Source organism: Hyperolius riggenbachi, chromosome 10, assembly GCF_040937935.1.
Source record: "Hyperolius riggenbachi isolate aHypRig1 chromosome 10, aHypRig1.pri, whole genome shotgun sequence".
Lineage (NCBI taxonomy): Eukaryota > Metazoa > Chordata > Amphibia > Anura > Hyperoliidae > Hyperolius > Hyperolius riggenbachi.
This window is the reverse complement of record NC_090655.1, coordinates 221,711,085-221,732,312: the sequence shown is the minus strand read 5'-3', so window position 1 is coordinate 221,732,312 and position 21,228 is coordinate 221,711,085. Positions and strand designations below refer to the sequence as shown.

Below are 21,228 nucleotides of genomic sequence, written 5' to 3'. Positions count from 1 at the left end.
TTTCTGTGAACCAGGCAGAAGGATTTAAACAGTTACTCACTGTTAGTTACACTTTTTTTGCGTTGCGTTACCCTTTCTGCGTGCATGGAAATGCAACAGTAAAGACATTTTGGGGCTCACTACACTAACCTCGTTACTAACCAGTGACGTACTTTCTGTCCAGTAGGGAGTATATCACTGGGCGAGGGACGGCGAAGGGCGTGTGGCGCAATGCATATGACACTGTGGACTCACTGTGCCGCAGGGTCATATGAATCTACTTGTTGGCAATGCGATGGGAAGGCGTGTCGCACCGCTACGCTTTGCTCAGGTGTAAAACCGGCCTCAAGCAAAATTCTGTATGGCAAATATCATTGCTATGCAAGTCATTCAGTCCCATTAGAAGTTTAACTTCATCCTAAGGCTGGTTTCACACTGCAAGCTGGCTGTACTGCACCGCCAAAAAACAGGCCTTCTGGGAATACTGAATTGCTACGCGGTATTCACCATCTGGCATTGGACCAAGCAGGAGGTGGCGCTCGCTTGCGGTCATTTCCTGCTTTCGGGGTACACTGCAGTGTACGGAAGCGTATTGTAAAAATATGCTTCCGCGCATGCGCGCCTCAACGTCATGTCAGTAATTTTTTTTCCTTTTTTTTTAAATCCCCAAGTCGCCATAGGCTAACATGACTTCCCGGGCTGACGCAGATTGACGCAGGAGCTGCGCAGTAACGTAGTTCTGGACCTGTGACGGGGATACAGTGAAAACGTCTCTTCCGTCTCGCCGTAACGTGGCAGTAAGAAAGTCTCCATAGACTTTCATTGCCCGGCGGTGGGGTGCGGTAGAAATACCGCACCACCCTGGTGTGAAAGGGTCCTAAAGCTTCAATACTGTTCTTTAGAAACTTGCTGGAAACCATGGCAACAGCACATGGTTTGGTGAAGCTCACCCAGATTTTTCTTCCTGCTTGCCTCATTGGTTCTCATGTCTGCACAAAGTAAAATCCTTTAGACATAACAACAAAAGTTGTTTAGGTGATACCTTTAATGACTATCTGTACAAGATTCCTTTGCAAGCTTTCGAAACTTTAAGTTTCTTCTTAAGGCATGTTTCAGAGCTGGATCAGAACCATACCATAAAGGCTCTATATGAATAGATCTAAGCTTTGATGAGATCATTTACATTTCAAAAAAGAGGGATTGCAGGAGACTTTACAAAATCATATATACAGCCTGTGTATGTGACAGTATTTTGTATGGTTCTGATCCAGTTCTGAAACATGCCTGAAGAAGAAACTTAAAGTTTCGAAAGCTTGCAAAGGAATCTTGTACAGTTAGTCATTGAAGGTATCACCTAAACAACTTTTGTTGTTATGTCTACGGATTCTCTCCATGACTAATACCGGACCACATACAACTTGCATCCTTAAAGGGAAGATCCGCGCTGGAAATTTAAAACAAACTGCAGTTGGGGCTTCTTCCAGCTCCTGGCAGTCGATCTGTGCCCTCGCCACAGCTTCTGCGTCTCCCGGTGTCCAGCGGTGAAGAAGCGGACCTCGCCAGGTCGGCTTCCGGGTCGGCTTCATGTGCGCTCCACGGCACGGGTCACATGGTGTACATGACATCATCGGGTCTCTATTGCGCAGGCGCAGAACTACTGCACCTGCGCAGTAGAGACCCGATGACGTCACGTACACCACGTGACCTGCGCCGTGGAGCGCACATGAAGCCGACCTGGCAAGGTCGGCTTCTTCACCACTGGACACCGGGAGATGCAGGAGCTGCGGCGAGGGCACAGATCGACTGCCAGGAGCTGGAAGAAGCCCCAGGTAAGTGCAGTTTGTTTATATTTACAGAGCAGATCTTCCCTTTAACGCTGCTGAATCTTGGCTGGGTTTATTGAAATGTCACATGTATGCAACGATCCTCACATTACTGAAGATGGCTGTGTGGATTTTGTTTGATATATAAAGTGATGACCTGATAAGTTGTTTTTGCTAGGGATTCTTTTTTTATTTTTAAAGGGCAACTGAAGTGAGAGGGATATGGAGGCTGCCATATTTATTTCCTTTTAAACAATACTAGTTGACTGGCAGCCCTGCTGAGCTATTTGGCTGCAATAGTGTCTGAATAACCCCAGAAACAAGCATGCAGCTAATTAGGTCAGATCTGACAATAGGGTCAGAAACACCTGATCTGCTGCATGCTTGTTCAGGGGCTATGGCTACAAGTATTAGGCTCAGTTCCCACTTGAGCTAATGCAAAATGAACACGGTAAGCGCATCTGTCCAATTTCCGTCCGCTCCGCCTCTGCATGTCCAAAGCGATCGATGATCACCTGTCCTCCTGCCGCTGGGTCCTTCTCTGTACCCAGCCTGGAGCCCGGAGGAGCATAGAGCTCTCCATAGGCTGCATTAGACCAATTTTCCCTAGCAACAGGGAGATTTTTAATTGGTCCACCATGAATTCTTGAGAATTCTCCCTGTTACTGAGGATTCCCAGAACAATTAAGGTAGCTATACACTGGTCGATATACCATCAGATCCGACCAACAGATCCCTCTCTGATCAAATCTGATCAGAGAGGGATCGTATGGCTGCCTTTATTGCAAACAGATTGTGAATCAATTTCAGCATGAAATCGATCACAATCTGTGAAGCTTCTGCTGTCTCCGCTGTCTTCTCCTCCGTGCTCGGCTCCTCCAGCTTCACTGAACTTCCTGCCGGGGAAGTTTAAACAGTAGAGGGCGCTCTACTGTTTAACCACCCTGGCGTTACATTAAAATCGCCAGGGTGGCATGCGGACTGTTTTTTTTTTTTCAAAATGTTTTTTTTTCTGAATCATTGTAGCTAACAGAAAGTTAGCTACATGATTCACCACTAGAGGGCGCATCTGCCCATCTAGTCTGATCGCCGCCTGTGTTGTCTGATTACGCTGCCTGTTGATTTGCGCTGCCCCGCATGCGCAGTAGGAGACTGTGCGGCCACATTTCCTATTGAATGAAGCGGCTGGAGGTAAAATACTAAATATCTCCGCTCTCACATCTCTTACACTCCCCACATTTTCAGGGTAGAGAGGGGACCCCCCCGAACTACCTCTATACCAAATTGCAGCCCCTGAGCCCCACTGGGTCCCGAGATAGGTTACAGAAACCTATCTCCTGAACCGGCAGGTCTCGGGGGCTGCAAATTGGTATAGAGGTTGTTCGGGGGGTCCCCTCCCTACCCTGAAAATTTAGGGAGTGTAAGAGGTGTGGGAGATATTTAGTATTTTACCTCCAGCAGCTTCATTAATTTCACACTGAGCATGCGTGCTACTCAGTGTGGAAGGGAGCTTCTGGGCAGCGCAATCAGACATTACACCAGCTTTTACAGCAAGCAGAAAATCCTGTTGTAAATGGGATTTTCTTCTTGGCTTGCCTCGTCGCCATGGCGACGATCGGGATGACGTCATCGACGTCATGGCGTCGGGGGGTGTCCGATCCAGCCCCATAGCGTAGCCTAGCACTGATTGGCCAGGCTGTGCAAGGGGTCTGGGCGGGGGGGGGGGCTCCCCTACGCCGCCGCTAGCGGAGTGGCGGCGATCGGACCCCACACGCCGCTAGCAAAGTGCTAGCTGCATGTATTAAAATTTTTTTATCAAAATCGGCCCACAGGGGCCGGAGATATCCACTGCGGCGGTAATGGACACTCTGAGCTCGTCATTACTGCTAAGGTGGTTAAACTTCCTGCTGGGACAGGAAGTTCAGTGAAGCTGGAGGAGCACGGAAAAGTGACAGCGGAAAGAGTGGGGACACGCGTAGGCGGAGCAGGTAATGTATTGCAGCTAGCGTCGGGCATTCGAACCCCGCTATCGACGCACTCCCGACCTGCCGGCGATCAAGCAAAATCTTCCGCACGGATGGATCGACGAGAACAATTGATTTCGGACGGAAATCGTTCATTCTGTCAGCGTTTGCGCAACGATTTCACAGCAGATTTGATCAGGGCTGTGGAGTCGGAGTCGTGGAGTCGGGCAATTTTGGGTGCCTGGAGTCGGGGAAAAATGCACCGACTCCGACTCCTAATGAATTTGTAACTGTAATTAAAATAGAAAATATGATAAAATGTTCTATTTCTCAGATAATAGTCATTAAAAATAATGTATATATACAGTATATATACAGTAATAGCTGTGCTTAGTCCACAAAAATGAAATAAACTAATCAAAATTAGTTACTTGTGCTGCTTCAATAAAGCAGTCCCCGTATTTTTCAGGTCAGATATACATATCTGATTGTGACTGTATATATGATGTGTACACAGGAATCTCTCAGGGCTGGTGCACACCGAGCGGCTTTTTGGGCGTTTTCAGATCCGCTTGCGGCTGCGGATCTGCTTGGTCAATGTATCTCAATGGGGTGGTGCACACTAGAGCGGCAGGCGTTTTGCAGAAACGAAAAATGCCTGGGTGAGGCATTTTTTGGATTTCGGATGCGTTTCTGCCTCAATGTTAAGTATAGGAAAAACGCAAACCGCTCTGAAAAACGCCTGTTCAGAGCGGTTTTGCAGGCGTTTTTGTTACAGAAGCTGTTCAGTAACAGCTTTACTGTAACAATATATGAAATCTACTATACTGAAAACCGCAGCAGCAATCCGCAAAACGCTAGCAAAACGCCTCATAAAAATAAAAAAAGCGTTTAAAAATCTGCTAGCATTTTGCGGATCTGCTAGCGGGTTGTGGTGTGCACCAGCCCTTATATATACTAAATAACATCTATGCTGTAAGAATAAAGCCTGATGTGTAGCTGTGTCACTAATAGAGATGGTCAATGAGATGGAAATAATTCTGCATTGATGCTGATTTATGCAAATGTATGCACTCTCTGCTCATGAAATCAAATAATTTGATATGTTGTTAAAATTTGGTTTGGTGACTACAAATTAAAGGGTAACTGAGACGGATGAAAAGTAAAGTTTTATACATACCTGGGGCTTCCTCCAGCCCCCTTCAGGCTAATCAGTCCCTTGCTGTCCTCCACCACCCGGATCTTCTGCTATGAGTCCTGGTAATTCAGCCAGTCAGCGCTGTCCGGCCGCATGCCGCTCCCACAGCCAGGAACATTCTGCACCTGCGCAATAGTGCTGCACAGGTGTAGTATGCTCCTGGTGGCGGAGTGTGTGCATGCGCACTACGCCTGACTGGCTCAAGTACCTGGACTCATAGCAGAAGATCCAGGTGGCAGAGGACAGCGAGGGACTGATTAGCCTGAAGGCGGCTGGAGGAATCCCCAGGTATGTATAAAACTTTAACTTCATCTGTCTCAGGTTTACTTTGTTACACAGTAGTACTATACTCTACATATGCACTCCCCACAGAGCTGCAGGGAATCCACTGAGAATGCTGTGCACATTGAACACAGAGGTGTTGTCTGTTTACAATCTCCACATTCCCCTGCAGAGTACCTGCACATCATTCTTACATGTACCGACACTTACATTGCCTAGGGCCTGATAGATGTTCTTTGTTCCGGTTTGTACCTTTTACAAGTACTCTTACCAAGGACTAGTTTTAGTTTAAAGGGAATAAATATGGCAGTCTCCATATCCTTCTCACTTCAGTTGTCTTGTAAAATTCCTGAGCGTTGGCAGTTAAGAGACGAATTTCATGTTACATACTTTTAATCAACAAAATTGTAATATGCAAATTAGAGGAGTCGGAGTCGAGGAGTCGGAGTCGGTGGATTCCTAAACTGAGGAGTCTGAGTCGGAGTCGGTGGATTTTTGGACCGACTCCACAGCCCTGGATTTGATCAGTGATCGAATCTGCTGTATATCGGCGGGAAATTCGTTAGGTGTATGGGCCCCTTTACTTGTACTGATAGGCTACTGAATCTCAGATGAACCACACAAGGTGTGCACTCATCTCTGTGGCTGGAGATACACAGATAATGCCTCTGTATGGGAATGGACACTGTAGATTGACATGGAAAGCGTAATCACATTATGCACCTTTCTTATTAAACATAACCGCATTCACTTTATGTGCATGAGAGAGAAGATCACTTTGAGCCCCTTTCACACTTTTGCGCTGTATCCCAAAGGCTGTAGTGCGTTGCCGACCACACGGATTATGCAGCAAAGCAAATCAATGGGCGTAGCTGCAATTGTGCATGACGGAAGTGCAGTGTAATGTGATGCGCAGACTGACTGGAATCCTGGGATTGGGGGGGGGGGGGGGGGGGTATGCATATGACCTTGGCCTGCACTTTGGAATAGGTCATATGAAGGCTCATTTCTGCCGTATGATGCAGTGCTTGCATCGCACCGCAATTAATAGCTGTGCAACAAACCTAATAAAGGATGCCTGAACCAGTGTCTGAAACACATAGTATGTGGCAACTCCAGGAAACGTCAGTCAGAACATCTAACCTGCATTTTTTTTTTTTTTTAACATAAATCTTTATTTTATTTTTTAAATAAATTTCGCTATTTGTGTTTTTTCTTTTTTCCCTCTATCCCACAGCCAGCCAATGACAGTGATCAGCTGTCATAGGCTTCAGCCTCTGACAACGGATCGCTTCTCTGCCTCCCAGGTGTGACACTGCTGTCCCCAGTACAGCACTGCTGTCGTTTGTAGCGCTGTACAGTGTAAATAGACGGTGGTTTCGCCGTCGTACAGTCTGCTAGCGGCGATCGCCGCTGGGAGACTGATGACGGAGTGGACCTCAATCATTCAAGTGGAGATGTGCGCACATCGGCGTGCGTGATCTCCTGCAAAACCCCGCCCCAGGACTTTACGCCAATTGGCCTGGAGAGGTCGTTAAGTTGTTAAAGATGAACCATAGTGATATACAGTATAGTAGAATGGAATAAATTATTCAGGTTACCCATTTTTCTTATCCTGGTTTCATCTTCAGTAACACTTCCTATGTCTAACTCCAAATGTAAATCCACAGCGCTAGGCGATCACACTGTTATCTGTAAACACCACAGTGCATATCCTCAGACAGTGACCATCACCAGGATAGAAATCACCAACAGGTCACTCACTGTCATTAAAAGCAATATACTTTAATAAACTTTAAATGATACCACATATACAATATCTTACTTTAGGGGTCCTTTTGACAGGGACCCTTAGTAGTAATAAGCATATAGTGTATATAGATACACAAAAACAGTCTCACGGTCTCTTTGTACAATTGCCCAGTCTCCAGCTACCGTTCCGACCGGTTTCGGCCTTCCGCCGTCGTCAGGGAACACTGGAGACTGAGCTTTCTGGGCAAATATATAAAAGATTACCTCCTCCGATGATAATTGAAATCGCCGCGGGCTCATTCACCGGCTGATTCAATTCCCCGGTGCGCTCTGCTCTGATTGGTGGGCAAGCGTCATCTGATACTGGCGCAGGGGTGCTTGGGAGTGACATACGTCACAGCCCATTCCCTCAATGCGCTCCTATTGGTCGAGCGGGTATCCATAGCGATACTACGCTAGCTACCAGTTCCGGCCAGAGAGAGTGTCGGGAGATGTAGTCAAAACATCTCCGTTCACTCGTTTGTTCATTATGCACAGAACAGTTCATCTCATATCCTGAGCGCGGATTCCGTACCGCATATCATAATACAACTCCACATAGTTGAAATATATACCTATTTAGTGTTATATACAGTATTATAAATCATATACAGTTATTCCCCAATATACTCCTATCATATATCTTATTGCACAGTTTCCCATATAAATAGATATCTGACATCTAGTGTCCAAAGTCATTATTGCACCTATGAATTATCAATAAAACAATTCATGTTAAAATCAATATTCAAACCCCTTGGTTGCATGGTTTTCAAGGTGAAGATCCATTTGGTCTCTAATTTATATAAATCTCTGTCCCTATTCGATCCCCTCCAGTCCTCTTTGAGTTGGTCTATTATACAATATTTCAGGACAGAGGGATCTTTATTATGAGCACTTTTAAAGTGGTTAGGGACTGAGTGGTCTATTTCTGCTTTCCTTATGTTATATACATGCTCATATAGTCTTCGTTTAAATTCTCTCTCAGTTTTTCCAACATATTGGAGGCCACAGGGGCACTCCAATAAGTATACAATGTACGTGCTGTTACAATTCAAGAAGGGTTTGATTTTAAATGTTTCTCCCGTATAAGCACTAGTGAAGCTGGTCATTTTTCTAGGTTGATTTAAACATGTCCGACATCCAAAGCATTTCTTACATTTATAAAAACCCTCCAGTTCCAAAAAAGTAGGCTTACATACAGATTGCTTGTACAGGGTGCTGCTCGTGATCCGATTCTGCAGATTAGGTGCTTTTCTAAAAATAACTTGGGGTTTGTCAGTAATTAGCCCCGTTAAGTCAGGGTCTAATCTTAATATGGGCCAATGTTTATCCACCAATTTCTTAACTTCTTTATGTTGCAGATTAAAGTCAGTGATAAAGGCACAGGAAAATAAATTATCCCCTTGATCCCTTGGTTCACTGCGTCCCTTAATCATTTCCGTTCTATTTTTTGTGCCAATCTCATCTCGTAATTGTACTAATAAATCATTCTCGTAACCTTTTTCCACAAATCTATCAATCAGTACATCAGATTGTCTCACGAAGTCTTCATAATGGGTGCAGTTCCTAAAAACTCTCAAAAATTGTCCCGATGGTATAGCCTTTAACCAGCTGGGATGATGGCAACTTTCTAGTGGTATGTAACTGTTGCGATCCGTGTTCTTAAAAAAGGTGGAGGTGCTGCATTTTTTTGCCTCATTAGTGATGACTAAATCTAAAAAATTGACTTTGTCTATACTGTATTCACAATTAAAAACAAGATTATCATTATTCAAATTAATAAAAGCAATAAAATCCTTCAATGAAACCTCATCTCCCTTCCAAATAAAAAACACATCGTCTATAAATCTCCTCCATAAAATCAGGTTCTCATGTTGTTTGCTAAAAATAAAGTTATCTTCCCATCTGGCCATAAATAAATTAGCCAGGCTTGGAGCATACCTGGCCCCCATAGCCACGCCCTTAATCTGTTTGTAAAAAGTTCCATTAAAAGCAAAATAGTTATGGCTCATTGCAAAATTCAAAGCTTCAATCAAGAAGTCCACCATATTCTCTCTCATATTTGTAGCATTAACCAAATAGTGTTCTACAGCTTTAAGTCCAGCATGTTGGTCAATCACAGTGTATAAGGAAGAAACGTCTGCAGTGACTAAAAAATGGGGTGATAAAAATTCAAAAGTGTCTAAAATCTCAATAAGGTGCTTCGAATCTTTGAGGTAAGAAGGTGCTTTTACAACTAACGGTTGCAAGAAAGTATCTAAAAAGTGTCCCAATCGGGAAGTGACAGAATTTATTCCACTGACAATGGGCCTCCCAGGGGGGTTTGTTGCATCTTTGTGCATTTTCGGTAAGCAGTATAGTACAGGGGTTCGTATATATGAGGGCACTAAGTACTTGCTCTCTTTTTCCATAATTAGACCCCCTTGGGTTCCTCTCTTCACCAGTTCTTTTAATTCCTGGTGATATTTGTAACCTGGATCTCCTCTCATAGTTTGGTAGGTTTGGGCATCTTTCAATAGATCATTTACCATATTTATATATTTACATGTGTCCATAACCACTACGCCCCCCCCTTTATCTGCAGGTTTAATAGTAATTTGCTTGTCAGTAGCTAGTTTTTTCGAAGCCGCGTCCATATTATAATCCCTCCAGACTTTTTTGATGGGTAGATTTTCAATATCTCTAATAATCAAGGATTTAAATGTTTCCACAGAATGATTGTTAGATAGCTGTGGATTAAATGTGGATCTATTTTTCAAGCCACTTTTTAAGTATTGTCCATTGGTACTAATATCAACAGTAGAATTTGTTGGTCCAGGATTAGTGGCAAAAAATTTCTTTATACTCAATTTTCTTGCAAACTTATGTGTATCCACAAACATTTGAAATTTGTTCAATGATTTAGGGGGCGCATACTTGAGCCCCTTATCCAAGAGTTTAAGTTCTGGTTCTGTCAGTGTCTTACTGCTGAGGTTAAATATGCCACCTCCTAATTTCCTTTTGGCTTTTTGTTGCTGATTTCTCCTTTGGAGTTTAATCCCTCCCCTTTTTCCTCTAGTTCTTCTTCTAATGATCTTTTCCTCCTTTCTCTCTGAGGCACTGGTTTCTCTAAAAAATGATTATTAGGATCTTCCGTGATAACGGGACTTTCTATTTGAGTTTCCAAAGCTGTAAATCTATTATAGACTGGGGGGTAATATTTTGGTGCTGGAATGGTGGGGTTATACCTTGGTTTAGGTCTCCAGTGCGGACGTGGTGATGGTCGATTGTATTGGAAGTCTCTATAGGGTCTCCTTGGTAGAACAGGAGGAGGTTTGGGTCTATAGAATGGTTTAGGAGGACCATAAGCTGGTCTTCCAGGTCTTTTAGGAGGATAATTTTGATAAGGTGTGTGATACACAAACTTTTTCGGGACCAAGGTACGTGGGGTCTTGTACCCTGAAGGATCAGGGCAAGGGTGAGGTACAGTGGGTCTAGGGTTATCCTGGGGGATGGTAGGGACTGCTGGTGCCGACTTAGCCTGCCATTGATAAGCTCTATTCTGATTATAGTCATTAAAATCCCGTACATACTTCTTTTGTTTTTTAATCCTCAAATCCTCATCTACTTTTTTTAAATGTGATTGAAGATCACCAGAGGTCTTTTTATAGTCCTCCAATTCTCGGAATGGGTCTAATTTATCCTTGATGTCATCTATCGTTTTGTTAAAATCCTGCATCCTTAATCTTTTTGCTTTTAAAAGCATTTTTATTAATTCCTTTCCACAGCCATCAAAGAATTTTTGCCACTCTTCCTTTGGGACGTATTTTAGTTCCTGTTCATTGGGAGCAAACTCCCATCTCAGTCTCCTGGGTACATAGCCATCTTTATTTTGTTTTTCCAGAGAGACTATCTCCCACCAAAGGGCTAATTTTTTCTCCGAAACAAAGCCTAAGTGCTTAAACTGAGACTCCAGATTGTTATCATCTGGTTCATTTGTTTGATCAAATATTTTATCAATATCAATAGATCTGTTCTCCAGAAAATCAAATACATCAATCATTGTTGCAAGGAACGCTGCTCCGTATATAAGAAGTATGGAAACAGTATAGTCACGTTTGAAAGATGCAAATACAGGCGCTGCTCCAACTTGAAATTTCCTCTATAAATGTCTTTTTCACCAGCTGCTCAGGATAACCATATCCACAATAGGTTTTAATAGAACTCCAAATGTAAATCCACAGCGCTAGGCGATCACACTGTTATCTGTAAACACCACAGTGCATATCCTCAGACAGTGACCATCACCAGGATAGAAATCACCAACAGGTCACTCACTGTCATTAAAAGCAATATACTTTAATAAACTTTAAATGATACCACATATACAATATCTTACTTTAGGGGTCCTTTTGACAGGGACCCTTAGTAGTAATAAGCATATAGTGTATATAGATACACAAAAACAGTCTCACGGTCTCTTTGTACAATTGCCCAGTCTCCAGCTACCGTTCCGACCGGTTTCGGCCTTCCGCCGTCGTCAGGGAACACTGGAGACTGAGCTTTCTGGGCAAATATATAAAAGATTACCTCCTCCGATGATAATTGAAATCGCCGCGGGCTCATTCACCGGCTGATTCAATTCCCCGGTGCGCTCTGCTCTGATTGGTGGGCAAGCGTCATCTGATACTGGCGCAGGGGTGCTTGGGAGTGACATACGTCACAGCCCATTCCCTCAATGCGCTCCTATTGGTCGAGCGGGTATCCATAGCGATACTACGCTAGCTACCAGTTCCGGCCAGAGAGAGTGTCGGGAGATGTAGTCAAAACATCTCCGTTCACTCGTTTGTTCATTATGCACAGAACAGTTCATCTCATATCCTGAGCGCGGATTCCGTACCGCATATCATAATACAACTCCACATAGTTGAAATATATACCTATTTAGTGTTATATACAGTATTATAAATCATATACAGTTATTCCCCAATATACTCCTATCATATATCTTATTGCACAGTTTCCCATATAAATAGATATCTGACATCTAGTGTCCAAAGTCATTATTGCACCTATGAATTATCAATAAAACAATTCATGTTAAAATCAATATTCAAACCCCTTGGTTGCATGGTTTTCAAGGTGAAGATCCATTTGGTCTCTAATTTATATAAATCTCTGTCCCTATTCGATCCCCTCCAGTCCTCTTTGAGTTGGTCTATTATACAATATTTCAGGACAGAGGGATCTTTATTATGAGCACTTTTAAAGTGGTTAGGGACTGAGTGGTCTATTTCTGCTTTCCTTATGTTATATACATGCTCATATAGTCTTCGTTTAAATTCTCTCTCAGTTTTTCCAACATATTGGAGGCCACAGGGGCACTCCAATAAGTATACAATGTACGTGCTGTTACAATTCAAGAAGGGTTTGATTTTAAATGTTTCTCCCGTATAAGCACTAGTGAAGCTGGTCATTTTTCTAGGTTGATTTAAACATGTCCGACATCCAAAGCATTTCTTACATTTATAAAAACCCTCCAGTTCCAAAAAAGTAGGCTTACATACAGATTGCTTGTACAGGGTGCTGCTCGTGATCCGATTCTGCAGATTAGGTGCTTTTCTAAAAATAACTTGGGGTTTGTCAGTAATTAGCCCCGTTAAGTCAGGGTCTAATCTTAATATGGGCCAATGTTTATCCACCAATTTCTTAACTTCTTTATGTTGCAGATTAAAGTCAGTGATAAAGGCACAGGAAAATAAATTATCCCCTTGATCCCTTGGTTCACTGCGTCCCTTAATCATTTCCGTTCTATTTTTTGTGCTGGACTTAAAGCTGTAGAACACTATTTGGTTAATGCTACAAATATGAGAGAGAATATGGTGGACTTCTTGATTGAAGCTTTGAATTTTGCAATGAGCCATAACTATTTTGCTTTTAATGGAACTTTTTACAAACAGATTAAGGGCGTGGCTATGGGGGCCAGGTATGCTCCAAGCCTGGCTAATTTATTTATGGCCAGATGGGAAGATAACTTTATTTTTAGCAAACAACATGAGAACCTGATTTTATGGAGGAGATTTATAGACGATGTGTTTTTTATTTGGAAGGGAGATGAGGTTTCATTGAAGGATTTTATTGCTTTTATTAATTTGAATAATGATAATCTTGTTTTTAATTGTGAATACAGTATAGACAAAGTCAATTTTTTAGATTTAGTCATCACTAATGAGGCAAAAAAATGCAGCACCTCCACCTTTTTTAAGAACACGGATCGCAACAGTTACATACCACTAGAAAGTTGCCATCATCCCAGCTGGTTAAAGGCTATACCATCGGGACAATTTTTGAGAGTTTTTAGGAACTGCACCCATTATGAAGACTTCGTGAGACAATCTGATGTACTGATTGATAGATTTGTGGAAAAAGGTTACGAGAATGATTTATTAGTACAATTACGAGATGAGATTGGCACAAAAAATAGAACGGAAATGATTAAGGGACGCAGTGAACCAAGGGATCAAGGGGATAATTTATTTTCCTGTGCCTTTATCACTGACTTTAATCTGCAACATAAAGAAGTTAAGAAATTGGTGGATAAACATTGGCCCATATTAAGATTAGACCCTGACTTAACGGGGCTAATTACTGACAAACCCCAAGTTATTTTTAGAAAAGCACCTAATCTGCAGAATCGGATCACGAGCAGCACCCTGTACAAGCAATCTGTATGTAAGCCTACTTTTTTGGAACTGGAGGGTTTTTATAAATGTAAGAAATGCTTTGGATGTCGGACATGTTTAAATCAACCTAGAAAAATGACCAGCTTCACTAGTGCTTATACGGGAGAAACATTTAAAATCAAACCCTTCTTGAATTGTAACAGCACGTACATTGTATACTTATTGGAGTGCCCCTGTGGCCTCCAATATGTTGGAAAAACTGAGAGAGAATTTAAACGAAGACTATATGAGCATGTATATAACATAAGGAAAGCAGAAATAGACCACTCAGTCCCTAACCACTTTAAAAGTGCTCATAATAAAGATCCCTCTGTCCTGAAATATTGTATAATAGACCAACTCAAAGAGGACTGGAGGGGATCGAATAGGGACAGAGATTTATATAAATTAGAGACCAAATGGATCTTCACCTTGAAAACCATGCAACCAAGGGGTTTGAATATTGATTTTAACATGAATTGTTTTATTGATAATTCATAGGTGCAATAATGACTTTGGACACTAGATGTCAGATATCTATTTATATGGGAAACTGTGCAATAAGATATATGATAGGAGTATATTGGGGAATAACTGTATATGATTTATAATACTGTATATAACACTAAATAGGTATATATTTCAACTATGTGGAGTTGTATTATGATATGCGGTACGGAATCCGCGCTCAGGATATGAGATGAACTGTTCTGTGCATAATGAACAAACGAGTGAACGGAGATGTTTTGACTACATCTCCCGACACTCTCTCTGGCCGGAACTGGTAGCTAGCGTAGTATCGCTATGGATACCCGCTCGACCAATAGGAGCGCATTGAGGGAATGGGCTGTGACGTATGTCACTCCCAAGCACCCCTGCGCCAGTATCAGATGACGCTTGCCCACCAATCAGAGCAGAGCGCACCGGGGAATTGAATCAGCCGGTGAATGAGCCCGCGGCGATTTCAATTATCATCGGAGGAGGTAATCTTTTATATATTTGCCCAGAAAGCTCAGTCTCCAGTGTTCCCTGACGACGGCGGAAGGCCGAAACCGGTCGGAACGGTAGCTGGAGACTGGGCAATTGTACAAAGAGACCGTGAGACTGTTTTTGTGTATCTATATACACTATATGCTTATTACTACTAAGGGTCCCTGTCAAAAGGACCCCTAAAGTAAGATATTGTATATGTGGTATCATTTAAAGTTTATTAAAGTATATTGCTTTTAATGACAGTGAGTGACCTGTTGGTGATTTCTATCCTGGTGATGGTCACTGTCTGAGGATATGCACTGTGGTGTTTACAGATAACAGTGTGATCGCCTAGCGCTGTGGATTTACATTTGGAGTTCTATTAAAACCTATTGTGGATATGGTTATCCTGAGCAGCTGGTGAAAAAGACATTTATAGAGGAAATTTCAAGTTGGAGCAGCGCCTGTATTTGCATCTTTCAAACGTGACTATACTGTTTCCATACTTCTTATATACGGAGCAGCGTTCCTTGCAACAATGATTGATGTATTTGATTTTCTGGAGAACAGATCTATTGATATTGATAAAATATTTGATCAAACAAATGAACCAGATGATAACAATCTGGAGTCTCAGTTTAAGCACTTAGGCTTTGTTTCGGAGAAAAAATTAGCCCTTTGGTGGGAGATAGTCTCTCTGGAAAAACAAAATAAAGATGGCTATGTACCCAGGAGACTGAGATGGGAGTTTGCTCCCAATGAACAGGAACTAAAATACGTCCCAAAGGAAGAGTGGCAAAAATTCTTTGATGGCTGTGGAAAGGAATTAATAAAAATGCTTTTAAAAGCAAAAAGATTAAGGATGCAGGATTTTAACAAAACGATAGATGACATCAAGGATAAATTAGACCCATTCCGAGAATTGGAGGACTATAAAAAGACCTCTGGTGATCTTCAATCACATTTAAAAAAAGTAGATGAGGATTTGAGGATTAAAAAACAAAAGAAGTATGTACGGGATTTTAATGACTATAATCAGAATAGAGCTTATCAATGGCAGGCTAAGTCGGCACCAGCAGTCCCTACCATCCCCCAGGATAACCCTAGACCCACTGTACCTCACCCTTGCCCTGATCCTTCAGGGTACAAGACCCCACGTACCTTGGTCCCGAAAAAGTTTGTGTATCACACACCTTATCAAAATTATCCTCCTAAAAGACCTGGAAGACCAGCTTATGGTCCTCCTAAACCATTCTATAGACCCAAACCTCCTCCTGTTCTACCAAGGAGACCCTATAGAGACTTCCAATACAATCGACCATCACCACGTCCGCACTGGAGACCTAAACCAAGGTATAACCCCACCATTCCAGCACCAAAATATTACCCCCCAGTCTATAATAGATTTACAGCTTTGGAAACTCAAATAGAAAGTCCCGTTATCACGGAAGATCCTAATAATCATTTTTTAGAGAAACCAGTGCCTCAGAGAGAAAGGAGGAAAAGATCATTAGAAGAAGAACTAGAGGAAAAAGGGGAGGGATTAAACTCCAAAGGAGAAATCAGCAACAAAAAGCCAAAAGGAAATTAGGAGGTGGCATATTTAACCTCAGCAGTAAGACACTGACAGAACCAGAACTTAAACTCTTGGATAAGGGGCTCAAGTATGCGCCCCCTAAATCATTGAACAAATTTCAAATGTTTGTGGATACACATAAGTTTGCAAGAAAATTGAGTATAAAGAAATTTTTTGCCACTAATCCTGGACCAACAAATTCTACTGTTGATATTAGTACCAATGGACAATACTTAAAAAGTGGCTTGAAAAATAGATCCACATTTAATCCACAGCTATCTAACAATCATTCTGTGGAAACATTTAAATCCTTGATTATTAGAGATATTGAAAATCTACCCATCAAAAAAGTCTGGAGGGATTATAATATGGACGCGGCTTCGAAAAAACTAGCTACTGACAAGCAAATTACTATTAAACCTGCAGATAAAGGGGGGGGCGTAGTGGTTATGGACACATGTAAATATATAAATATGGTAAATGATCTATTGAAAGATGCCCAAACCTACCAAACTATGAGAGGAGATCCAGGTTACAAATATCACCAGGAATTAAAAGAACTGGTGAAGAGAGGAACCCAAGGGGGTCTAATTATGGAAAAAGAGAGCAAGTACTTAGTGCCCTCATATATACGAACCCCTGTACTATACTGCTTACCGAAAATGCACAAAGATGCAACAAACCCCCCTGGGAGGCCCATTGTCAGTGGAATAAATTCTGTCACTTCCCGATTGGGACACTTTTTAGATACTTTCTTGCAACCGTTAGTTGTAAAAGCACCTTCTTACCTCAAAGATTCGAAGCACCTTATTGAGATTTTAGACACTTTTGAATTTTTATCACCCCATTTTTTAGTCACTGCAGACGTTTCTTCCTTATACACTGTGATTGACCAACATGCTGGACTTAAAGCTGTAGAACACTATTTGGTTAATGCTACAAATATGAGAGAGAATATGGTGGACTTCTTGATTGAAGCTTTGAATTTTGCAATGAGCCATAACTATTTTGCTTTTAATGGAACTTTTTACAAACAGATTAAGGGCGTGGCTATGGGGGCCAGGTATGCTCCAAGCCTGGCTAATTTATTTATGGCCAGATGGGAAGATAACTTTATTTTTAGCAAACAACATGAGAACCTGATTTTATGGAGGAGATTTATAGACGATGTGTTTTTTATTTGGAAGGGAGATGAGGTTTCATTGAAGGATTTTATTGCTTTTATTAATTTGAATAATGATAATCTTGTTTTTAATTGTGAATACAGTATAGACAAAGTCAATTTTTTAGATTTAGTCATCACTAATGAGGCAAAAAAATGCAGCACCTCCACCTTTTTTAAGAACACGGATCGCAACAGTTACATACCACTAGAAAGTTGCCATCATCCCAGCTGGTTAAAGGCTATACCATCGGGACAATTTTTGAGAGTTTTTAGGAACTGCACCCATTATGAAGACTTCGTGAGACAATCTGATGTACTGATTGATAGATTTGTGGAAAAAGGTTACGAGAATGATTTATTAGTACAATTACGAGATGAGATTGGCACAAAAAATAGAACGGAAATGATTAAGGGACGCAGTGAACCAAGGGATCAAGGGGATAATTTATTTTCCTGTGCCTTTATCACTGACTTTAATCTGCAACATAAAGAAGTTAAGAAATTGGTGGATAAACATTGGCCCATATTAAGATTAGACCCTGACTTAACGGGGCTAATTACTGACAAACCCCAAGTTATTTTTAGAAAAGCACCTAATCTGCAGAATCGGATCACGAGCAGCACCCTGTACAAGCAATCTGTATGTAAGCCTACTTTTTTGGAACTGGAGGGTTTTTATAAATGTAAGAAATGCTTTGGATGTCGGACATGTTTAAATCAACCTAGAAAAATGACCAGCTTCACTAGTGCTTATACGGGAGAAACATTTAAAATCAAACCCTTCTTGAATTGTAACAGCACGTACATTGTATACTTATTGGAGTGCCCCTGTGGCCTCCAATATGTTGGAAAAACTGAGAGAGAATTTAAACGAAGACTATATGAGCATGTATATAACATAAGGAAAGCAGAAATAGACCACTCAGTCCCTAACCACTTTAAAAGTGCTCATAATAAAGATCCCTCTGTCCTGAAATATTGTATAATAGACCAACTCAAAGAGGACTGGAGGGGATCGAATAGGGACAGAGATTTATATAAATTAGAGACCAAATGGATCTTCACCTTGAAAACCATGCAACCAAGGGGTTTGAATATTGATTTTAACATGAATTGTTTTATTGATAATTCATAGGTGCAATAATGACTTTGGACACTAGATGTCAGATATCTATTTATATGGGAAACTGTGCAATAAGATATATGATAGGAGTATATTGGGGAATAACTGTATATGATTTATAATACTGTATATAACACTAAATAGGTATATATTTCAACTATGTGGAGTTGTATTATGATATGCGGTACGGAATCCGCGCTCAGGATATGAGATGAACTGTTCTGTGCATAATGAACAAACGAGTGAACGGAGATGTTTTGACTACATCTCCCGACACTCTCTCTGGCCGGAACTGGTAGCTAGCGTAGTATCGCTATGGATACCCGCTCGACCAATAGGAGCGCATTGAGGGAATGGGCTGTGACGTATGTCACTCCCAAGCACCCCTGCGCCAGTATCAGATGACGCTTGCCCACCAATCAGAGCAGAGCGCACCGGGGAATTGAATCAGCCGGTGAATGAGCCCGCGGCGATTTCAATTATCATCGGAGGAGGTAATCTTTTATATATTTGCCCAGAAAGCTCAGTCTCCAGTGTTCCCTGACGACGGCGGAAGGCCGAAACCGGTCGGAACGGTAGCTGGAGACTGGGCAATTGTACAAAGAGACCGTGAGACTGTTTTTGTGTATCTATATACACTATATGCTTATTACTACTAAGGGTCCCTGTCAAAAGGACCCCTAAAGTAAGATATTGTATATGTGGTATCATTTAAAGTTTATTAAAGTATATTGCTTTTAATGACAGTGAGTGACCTGTTGGTGATTTCTATCCTGGTGATGGTCACTGTCTGAGGATATGCACTGTGGTGTTTACAGATAACAGTGTGATCGCCTAGCGCTGTGGATTTACATTTGGAGTTCTATTAAAACCTATTGTGGATATGGTTATCCTGAGCAGCTGGTGAAAAAGACATTTATAGAGGAAATTTCAAGTTGGAGCAGCGCCTGTATTTGCATCTTTCAAACTTCCTATGTCTATATACTGTATTGTTATTTAACCCTGCCCTCCCAGTGATGTTCTGCCTAGGCCATAAACCTTCTCCCTCCAGTGCATTCTGGGAGACCAAGTGTTTTTGGTCACTTCATATCAAACCACGATGCACCTTGTTGGCAGGAAATATGTCACCATCTGTAATGAACTGATAAGCTAAGAATGTAAGGAAAGTTTTCACAATGGGCAAACCTTGACTAAATTATAAATGAATATTGTATAAAATAAGAAATTCTATTCAGTAAAGTTCCTTTTTAAATGATATGAGCTGATTGTAACACTTTCTCTTTCTTAAACCCCCAGCCTGACTGGTCTGCCATATGTTCATATTCCCCTTGCCGCAAAGGGACGACAGTGTGCATAGCAACAGCGAAATATGTCCACAGAGGTAAGTGATGATGCAGATTATCCAATCACATTCTAGTAGGACAGAGTGGCTTCCATCTGACATAACAAGGCTTCCATTGCACAGTCATGTGTATAATGGGCAGATTAACTCAGATTCTTTCATAGTCTGGGGTACTACCATTCACAGAATGTGAATTTTAGTATTATTCTAGAGTGGAGATAGAACCTACCACATTCAGGGGACTTTGTAAAATCAGACAATTGCAGCGCTCCTCTGTAGTACAAATAATGTGATTAGGCTGCTAGGAGACATAGTAAGCAAACAGCCACAGTCTTACTAAAATAGGAGAAATATATAAATACATGGATTCCCTGTTCATGGAGAGTTCTGCAGTGTTTAGCGTCCATCATTTGGGGGCAGTATCTTCTTGTAGACCATTCTGGAGACTATAAGATGTACCATTAGGGGGGCACAGCCACAAGGAAAAATAACCTCAGTGTGTAAACATCCACTGACACTAGAAATTGATTCTGGCAATAAAATCAAGCAGCTGCCAATCAGTTAGCTGACAGCTGCTTAAAGGGACACTGTAGGGGGGTCATTGAAAAATGAGTTGAAGTTACCCGGGGCTTCTAATGGTCCCCCGCAGGCATCCTGTGCCCGCGCAGCCACTCACCGATGCTCCGGCCCCGCCTCCTGTTCACTTGTGGAATTTCAGACTTTAAAGTCTGAAAACCACTGCGCCTGCATTGCCATGTCCTTTCTCCTGCTGATGGCACCAGGAGCGTACTGCGCCGGCCCAGTATGGTCTGTGCCTGCGCAGTGCGCTCCTGGTGACATCAGGGGAAGCGAGGACACGGCAACGCAGGCGCAGTGGTTTTCAGACTTTAAAGTCTGAAATTCCAGAAGTGAACCGGAGGCAGGGCCAGAGCATCGGTAAATGGCTGCGCGGGCACAGGATGTCTGCGGGGGACCATTAGAAGCCCCGGGTGACTTCAACTCATTTTCCAATGACCCCCCCCCCTACAGTATCCCTTTAATTAACCGGCAGCAAGAGCCTTTAATTAGCTATATTTATTGTACTCTCTGTGTGGTAGGGGGGTTTTAATGTAGGGGCATTTTTTTTGCCCATCACTGATCTGTAGAGGGAGCCCTGTAGTTTCTTTAGTGCACATTTAAACTGTAATTTCTTTGGCAACCCATAGCAAGAGCTCTGAAGAACCATTAATGTAATACATTCCACTGTCTGTAGGGGGAGTACAAAGAAGTATAATGTGCTCCATTAGGGGGCAGTAAATGATGCGTTTTT

General features: G+C 42.0%; 1 protein-coding gene across 1 annotated transcript in view; it reads left to right on the top strand.

Annotated features, from left to right (window-relative positions):
• LOC137534563 (uncharacterized) overlaps window positions 1-21,228 on the top strand; it is a 60,404-nt gene that overhangs the window by 5,851 nt on the left and 33,325 nt on the right. Inside the window, exon 2 of the mRNA XM_068256115.1 lies at window positions 19,874-19,958. Within this exon, the coding sequence (XP_068112216.1) occupies window positions 19,947-19,958 (12 nt within the window). The 5' untranslated portion in view covers window positions 19,874-19,946. The remainder of the gene's footprint in view (window positions 1-19,873; window positions 19,959-21,228) is intronic.